The sequence below is a fragment of the Rhipicephalus sanguineus genome, chromosome 2 (assembly GCF_013339695.2).
Source record: "Rhipicephalus sanguineus isolate Rsan-2018 chromosome 2, BIME_Rsan_1.4, whole genome shotgun sequence".
Taxonomy (NCBI): Eukaryota; Metazoa; Arthropoda; class Arachnida; order Ixodida; family Ixodidae; genus Rhipicephalus; species Rhipicephalus sanguineus.
In genome coordinates, this window is record NC_051177.1 from 209,313,167 (window position 1) to 209,321,778 (window position 8,612).

At 51.1% G+C, this 8,612-nt stretch overlaps 1 protein-coding gene across 1 annotated transcript; it reads left to right on the top strand.

The window, feature by feature from the left end:
- Positions 1-2,420: 2,420 nt before the first annotated feature.
- LOC119382208 (uncharacterized protein K02A2.6-like) lies at positions 2,421-6,495 on the top strand. Its single transcript, XM_037649924.1, has 4 exons — positions 2,421-2,991; positions 3,505-3,914; positions 4,029-5,690; positions 6,301-6,495. The coding sequence occupies exons 1-4, from the start codon at positions 2,421-2,423 to the stop codon at positions 6,493-6,495; spliced, it is 2,838 nt and encodes a 945-aa protein (XP_037505852.1).
- Positions 6,496-8,612: the final 2,117 nt, after the last annotated feature.

Sequence of the window (8,612 nt, forward strand, 5' to 3'; positions counted from 1 at the left end):
AGCCGTCGCTACAATCTTCGACGACGCTTCGTCGAGTACCAGCCCGGCGACCGTGTCTGGGTCTGGACGCCAATACGACGACGCGGACTAAGCGAGAAGCTTCTTCGACGATACTTCGGACCGTACAGGGTACTTCGACGTCTCGGCGCATTCGACTACGAGGTTGTCCCCGACGGCATCACGAAGTCTCAGAGGCGCCGAGCTCGACCCGAGGTCGTGCATGTGGTGCGCCTTAAACCGTACTATGCTCGTTAACGCACCTGAGGACTCTATTGTTTGCTTTCTTTATTAGTTTTCTTTAGTATTGCATGTATTCATGTTCTGTTTTTAAGCATCGGGACGATGCTTTTTCAGAGGGGGGCATTGCCGCAAGTCTTATATTTCATGAGTTGAAGCTTCACCCACAAAGACTGTGGGCAACGCGCTTCGCAGGCCTCGCCGTGATGTGTAGGAAGCTTCGCGATTGTTTTGGAACAATCCGTTAAGATTGCGCGCCGCACGAGAATGTTCCAGCATTGTCGAGAGATAACGCCGCCAACAGTGATATCGCTAAAAAGTTCGATAGCACCTGTATAAAAGCCGACGCACTTCGCCGCTTGTCAGTTGATCGACGGACGACGCCCTGTTCGCCGCTATCATTGTACAGCGTGTATTGCTGTAGTTCTAGTTCTCATTTTCCCGGCCACAAGTTCGGCCAAATAAACAGTTTCATTCTGCAAACACCGACTGCTTTCTTCGTCGACGTCACGACCACGTGACAGTATTTAAATGGAAGGTGCTTTTCTCGTCACACTAGACGTCACGTCACTATACACAAACATACCACATGATGATGGCATTCAGGCTCTTGTGAAATCCTACAGGGAAAATGCACCAGCCTCTTCTCCACACCCCATTGTCCTTGAAACTCTAGCTAAGATCGTCCTCGAACTAAACAGCTTCGAATTCGACAACCAATATTTTCTTCAAATAAATGGAACGGCGATGGGAACAAGAATGGCGCCGAACTATGCCAATATATTTATGCACGAAATCGAATCCAGGTTTCTGTCAACATATCCCACGAGCCCCGCCTTCTATAAACGGTACCTGGATGACATGTTTCTTATTTGGACGGGCACTGAAGAACAACTAATTAAATTTACCGATGCATTTAACAACGTCCATAAAAACATTTCTGTCACGCATACTTATTCTAGAACTGAAATTAACTTTCTTGATGTTAACGTAAGGGTGGAGGGAGGTAAACTGATAACTAGTGTTTACAGGAAGCCTACAGACGCGCAACAATACCTTCACTTCAAGAGCTGTCATCCGCGGCATTGCAGAACCAGCATCCCATGCTCCCAGGTACACCGATTTAGGAGAAATTGCTCTGAAACAAAGGACTTCAAAGAGAACACGGACCGCCTACGTAACGTCCTTATAAAGCAACATTATCCACCTCCAATCATTGACGACGCAATACAAAAAGTAGCGAATCTGAACCGCCACCAAATCCTACACAATAAGAACAAAGAAAGTAAAGGGGAACGGAGCAACCTAATTCTTACATTCACTAGTAACGCGCCGAACGTTAACAAAATTCTAAAAAAGCATTTCAATATTATTGAACAAAGCGACCGCCTCAAAAAGCTGGCTGTCATCCCTGCGGGAAAAGTAGATGTAAGGTGTGCAAACACATGCAAACAACCACAATAGCTGAAAGTACGCATGGTAATTTTACACACACCATACATGGTGACCTCAACTACGACTCCCCAAACGTTGTCTACCTATAGGAATGTGGAACCTGCGCTAAACAATACGTTGGACAAACCGATACACCTTTTCGAATCAGATTCAACAACCACCGCTCGCATGTGAACACACCACCGAACCTTCCCCTTTCCAAACATATTAAGTCAGAAGGTCACCGTGTCGATTCCATTAAAGTAACACTACTCCAAGGAACTTTCCGCTCTCAGAGAGAACGTAAACAGCGAGAAGCGTACTTAATACACAAATTCAACAACGGAATAAATGAACATCCGGGTGCTCTTCCTGTTTTACGTGCCTTAAAGCGCAAATAGTACTTTAAATGAAACTAATATCAACCCAACTGTCGTGTACGCGCACATCAACCGACACACGGCCACTCCAGAGGTTGTGCCTCGCTTGCCGGTGCTGCCCGACGCGCTCACGCGCATGGCGCCTTCCTCAGACTCTCGTCCCCAGCTCCTGCATATCGTGTTACGTCTTCTGCCCGCGCTGTAACTTCCTCTGCCTCCTCTCGTCCGCTTCTAAAAGAAAGCAATAAAACAGGCTCCTGCCAGCCGCTGTCTTGTGTGGTGCCTGTGCTGCGGGGCTCCGAACCCCCAACATAACACTGGCGACGAGAAGTGGAATTTTATAAGTGCGCAGCTCTCTAGGTTACGCCCATGGCTACTGGAGGAATGCAGGCCGCCATCGAGCCTTTTAGCGGCAAGAACTGGTCATCCTGGATCCAGCGCCTGACCTTCTACTTCGTGGCGAATGACGTCTGCGACGAACAAAAGAAGCGCGCGCTCCTCCTGACGCTATGTGGAGCCGACACCTTTGAAACTGCCTGCGCTCTGGTCGCGCCGAAGACTCCTGGAGAGGTGGGCTATGCCGACATAGTTGCCCTTCTGCAGAAGCACTTCGATCCACGACCGTCTGAGTTGTACAGCCGGTGCGTGTTCCAGCGACGCGATCAGCGGCCGGAAGAGTCGATCAGCAACTACGTTGCAGCTCTCAGAAGCTTGTCAGCTGACTGTAACTTCGGAGTGCCAGCGACAACGTCTGCTACATCGACGCCACCGGCAGAAGGCCACGCAGCCGTTCTGGCGAACCCCACCATGCTGCCCCAAGATGTGATGCTTCGCGACAGGTTCGTGTGCGGCATCCGCGACGAGCATCTGCAGCAGCGACTGTTCGCGGAGAAAGACTTGACTTTTCAACGCGCGTTGGACTTGGCACTGTCGTCCGAAAGTGCGTCGAAGCAGCAACGAGGACTTAAGGGAGCGACGAGCTCCGCGGAGGTGCACAAGACTTCGCAGTCTAAAAAGGAAAGCAAACATTCGGCTCAGCAACGGCGCTGCTACCGATGCGACGGCTGGCACGAGGCTGACACCTGCAAGTTCAGGACAGCGCAATGCCGTTTTTGTTCCAAAAAGGGTCACATCGAGAACGCCTGCATCTCCAAAAAGAAGAAAAACAAAGAAGGCAACCTCAACGCCCGGCAAGGAACTCACATGGTTAACGCCCAACCTGTGTGCTACGACCTCGAAGACACCGATAAGTGCTACGACCTACATGCCGTGAGTGGGCGACAACCCTGTCCTAAATTCCTCGTTGACGTGAAAGTCGAGGGAAGGCCCCTGAAATTCGAAGTGGACACGGGCGCCGCATGTTCTCTCATCAGTGAGGCTACCTACCACCAAACGTGGCCATCGAACGCCCCAAAGCTTTCGAGAGAACCCCTAGACTTACGCACCTGGTCAGGGGAAGAACTTGACACCGTCGGTTCGGCACAGGTTCGTGTGCGTTTCAAATCAAAGGACTACGTGCTGCCCCTGCTGGTAATGAAAGGGACTGGGTGCAACCTGCTCGGACGTGACTGGTTCTCAGCACTGAACATCCGTGTGCACGGAATAAACCAGGTCGCCGAACCAAGTCAAGAGATCCAGGAGGTTCTCGCACGCCATCCTGATGTATTTAAGGAAGGTATCGACGGCTACGTGGGTCCATTGGTTCACTTGGACTTGGAAGAAGGTGCCACACCCAAATTTTGCAAAGCACGTCCAGTGCCCCTAGCTTACCAAGAGCCTATGGAGGAAGAGCTCGACCGTCTGCAAAAACAAGGCATCCTGGAGCCTACGCAACACGCCGAAATGGCCACACCTTCGGTGTGGGTGCGCAAAAAGGATGGAACATTTCGCGTTTGTGGAGATTACAGGAGCACAGTTAACGCGGTGGTCAAGAAGACGGCGTACCCACTGCCGACAACCGCGGATGTGTTCGCAAAGTTGCGCGGTGGGACGACATTTTCGACGCTAGACCTGTACCAAGCCTATCAGCAGCTAAGAGTGGACGACGAGACAGCCGCACTGCTCACCGTCAACACCACCAAAGGACTGTTCAAGGTGAATCGTCTCCCTTTTGGAGTATCCGCTGCGCCAGCCATCTTCCAGCGGATGATGGAGACTACACTGGCCGGAATTCAGAGGGTGAGTGTCTACCTTGACGACATTATTGTCAGCGGGAAGGACGTTAAAGAGCATGCGCAACGTCTAGAGGAAGTCCTAACGAGGCTAAGCGACAAAGGTCTGCGACTCAAGCGAGAGAAATGCCGCTTCGGCATCAGCTCAGTCAAATTTCTCGGTCATAAAATTGATGCTCAGGGTGTCCATACGACCGAAGAGAAGGTAAAGGCAATCCTCGAGGCGCCAAAACCGACTGACAAGACATCTCTGCAGGCTTTCTTAGGGCTTCTCGCCTTTTACGATCGTTTTTTGGAGAACAGAGCGACGGTAGCTGCAGAGTTGTATGGGCTTCTCGAGAAGAACACGCCCTGGAAGTGGGAGAAAAAACACCAGGATGCGTTCGAGATGCTTAAGAAGATGATTAGGTCTTCGACAATCCTTGCGCATTATGACGAAAAAAGGCCTCTCATTCTGTCCGTGGATGCGTCGCCATACGGCATCGGCGCAATTCTCGCTCAAAAGGATGCGTTCGGCCGAGAGGCTCCCATTGGATTCGCGTCACGAACTTTGGGAACCGCTGAGAAAAACTACTCGCAGCTCGATAAAGAGGGCCTTGCGGTAGTTTATGGCGTCAGCCACTTTCACCAATATGTCGCTGGCCGGCACGTGACCGTATTAACGGATCACCAACTGCTCCTAGGCATCATGGGGGAAAAGAAGCAAATCCCTCAGATATTGTCACCGAGGATGACTCGATGGTGTCTGAAATTGGCCACATACGACTACGATTTGGTGTACAGGCCTGGACGCCTGCACCAAAATGCTGACACACTCAGCAGGCTGCCACTGCCCGCGCAGGTAGATGAGCCATGCTCCCCAGGAGATGTGCTTATGCTTGCATCCGCGCCACGTTTCGAGCTGTCACCGCGTCAACTGGCTGAGCTGACCCGGAATGACCCACTGTTATCCCGCGTGATGACAGCCGTCTCAAACGGAGAGCTACGCCGGTTGCCCAAGCAGGAATTTTCGGCGTTCACAAAGCTTGGACACGAGCTTTCGCTACAGGAAGGCTGCGTGATCCGTGGTGCCAGACTGGTCGTTCCAGAGAAAGCAAGGAAAGACGTGCTCGACTTAGCACATGCAGGTCACAGGGGCGTGGTAGCTATGAAGGCGTGCGCTCGAGGCTATTTTTGGTGGCCCGGTGTCGACAACGACATAGAGCGGGTGGTCAAAAGTTGTGCAACTTGCTGCCAGCACCAGAAAACTCCAACTAAAGCACCAGCTCCCGAGTGGAAACGTGCGACAACACCATGGCACACAATCCACGCGGATTTCGCTGGGCCTGTGGAGGGAAGGATGCTCCTAATTGTAGTGGACGCATACAGCAAGTGGCTCGAAGTGCGCACCATGCGGAACATACAGTCGCCGACACTGATCGAGGAAATGCGAAACCTGTTCGCAACTTTCGGCATTCCCGAAAGGGTGGTAACGGATAACGGCCCGTCTTTTGTTTCTGCGGAAATGGAAGAATTTCTGAAGAAGAATCGGGTGACGCACATCACAAGTGCACCCTATCATCCGGCCACGAATGGGCAAGCCGAAAGAATGGTGCATGAAACGAAACAGGCACTTGCAAAGGATCAGTCAGGTACATTTGCGTGCAGGCTGGCTCGTTTTCAGCTGAAACAGCACACCACCGTTTCAGTAACGACGGGCAAAACGCCAGCTGCACTCATGTTCGGCCGCGAGCTCTCAACAGCACTGACACGCATTCAGCCGCGACCAGCTGAGAGGGTGACCACTGACCACAGCGTTGCTGAGTTGCCAAGAAAGATAGAAATTGGGCAACCAGTCTTTTTCCGCAACTTTGCAGGAAGTCCTGCTTGGGTTGGCGGAACCGTGTTAAAGAGACTCGGACATCGATCTTGGCTAATCAAGTCAAGAAGCGGAACGGTTTGTCGGCACCTTGATCACATAAAGCCAGGTGCAGAGGCCTACCCGACAGAAGATTCGCCGCGGAACGATCATACGAACGGACCAGTAGCAAGTGATCAACAAGACACAGTGCCGGCTCCGTACGTGATCTCGCTCCCAGCGGAAGCGCCGCCGCCGCATGATCTGCCCACAACGCCCGACTCCGAGCATAGCGAAGCTGAGGCCAAGCTGGACACTTGTGCGACGCAAGCTCGCGATGACCAACCCAGCGGGTCCGCGCAGCACCAAAGTGCGCCTAGGCCCCAACGTGATCGGCGTCCACCTGACCGATACGGTGACCCCGTCTAAGGGGTAAGGGATGTCGTGTACGCGCACATCAACCGACACACGGCCACTCCAGAGGTTGTGCCTCGCTTGCCGGTGCTGCCCGACGCGCTCACGCGCATGGCGCCTTCCTCAGACTCTCGTCCCCAGCTCCTGCAAATCGTGTTACGTCTTCTGCCCGCGCTGTAACTTCCTCTGCCTCCTCTCGTCCGCTTCTAAAAGAAAGCAATAAAACAGTCTCCTGCCAGCCGCTGTCTTGTGTGGTGCCTGTGCTGCGGGGCTCCGAACCCCCAACATAACACCAACAAAATACGCAGCAAAGATGCGTGTGTAAGCCAATGCCTTCGGTGATCGTACCTGCAGTGTTTCTCCCCCTTTCATGTGTGCCGTCTTTTACCTTCCCCTCCTTTGTATTGTGAAGCTCTTGGAGAGAGCAGCAATCGATCACTCTAAGCGGAAGCCCCGCCCTCCCTCTTCCTTCCTTCTTGCCCCTACCTTTTTTTTCCTTCAGTGGGTCCTTGACCGGAAGTCGCCAATGTCACTCAACGTGTTCGTTCTCGCTTTGGAAGCGGGCGTCGTTTATCAGACAAACGAGCGGGCTCGGCAAGTAAGACTGTAGACAAGACTCTTTCGGCATGGCCCAAAAAGGACAATACGCCGCGTCAACAGTGCTCACCGACACCCACTTTAACCCCCCCTCCCCTTTCTTTTTCTTTTTTTTTTCGAATCAGCCGGTTTGAATCGCACACCGGCTGTTTTTAACTTGAGCCGGCTCTTCGTCTCCGGGACAGAATAGAGCGACGACTTTTAACAATGAGTAATAGCCGACGCATAAGTATAAGCTCTGTCGCGAAGCACTCCGCTGTCGGCGGCGGCGTGTTACTCCTCGCTCCTGATGGGCCCTTCCCCCTCCCACTCCTTCTCTCTCTCTCACCTCCTTCCCCTCTCATTTGGTGTCCATATAAACACGGAAATATGCACGAACATTTCGTCTTGAGAAAGGTCAGGCTCTGACCGAAACGTCGACGTAATAAATGAAGTTTTCTTGAAGTGTCACCTCTCATACTTTATATATATATATATATCAAGATACACAGGCTCAACAGACAAAAAACAACTTATAATTTATTAACCCTTTGTGCGACAGTGGGACACCTATACGTCCCACTTTTACATCTGCACGAAATATTGTCTCCCATATCACCCGCTGCAATTAGCGCAACTCTAAGTCACTCATATAGTACTCAAGTCTTCGTAATGCCGAGGAAAATTCTTTTGCCACGCTTTCAAAGGGCGGAAGTAGTGTTAACATGGCGCTGGATTTCGACAAAGTTTCCTCTTCAGATAGAAAGAACCTACCAATCTAAATGCCGGATAATTTCCTCTTTTTCTGGTTTTTCAGAGAGGCGGTTTGAGCTTCCAGTCATCACGTGTTTTTGTAAATTTGCGCAATAACTTGACCGATAAACGCATTGAAACACAATCCCCTGCGAAATAGCCACGCTCTTCCCTTAGCGTAATTGCGGATATTCGCGCGTGGAAATAATTTTTATTGATATCATATAACTCTCCAAAAGCAGGTACATATTCAGGGACAACAGCCGTACTCGAAAATTTCAACAGCCAAAGCAAGGCCAGCCAAATGGAAAAAAAAAAAATGTGGGTGCATGCGGTGAAGTAAGTTTTACAGGAACAGACCGCGGTGCTATGAAGGCTCACAAGAGGCGCAGGTGCGGCTGCAGGTGGTGTTCTTGAAATGAGGTCCGCACAACTTTCCTCAGCACAACTTGAGAATTGATACTCTGTGCCACTTGCTTCGGCCGTTTCCATCCCAAACACCCGTTGATGCAATCTCGAGATGGTGCCTTCATGAGACAATGGGACAGTGTTCTACTTTTTGAAAACACTCTCCCCACTTTTTTTTCAGGAAAATACTGGCTTCATTGTGATGAAATTTGTTTTATACTATTTCTTTGTAGCTCATATTAATATACCACAGCCGGGTTTTATATGATCGCTTCAAAAATATAGGCAAACCCACAGAGAGTCAACTCACGTTGGAGCCGGTACACCGGCCTTCGTCAGAGTTCAATATGGTTACAGTGCGCCGTCGTTTTTAAGCCCTTGGACGGTACCACCGTCTTACTT

Bases quoted from the DNA above. Each gene is read 5' to 3' on its own strand.
- LOC119382208 (XM_037649924.1), top strand. From the start codon at position 2,421: ATGGCTACTGGAGGAATGCAGGCCGCCATCGAGCCTTTTAGCGGCAAG. The intron at 3,915-4,028 runs GTGCGCAAAAAG...GTGTTCGCAAAG, and splicing joins TGGCCACACCTTCGGTGTGG to TTGCGCGGTGGGACGACATT. The intron at 5,691-6,300 runs GTAACGGATAAC...TCTCGCTCCCAG, and splicing joins TCGGCATTCCCGAAAGGGTG to CGGAAGCGCCGCCGCCGCAT.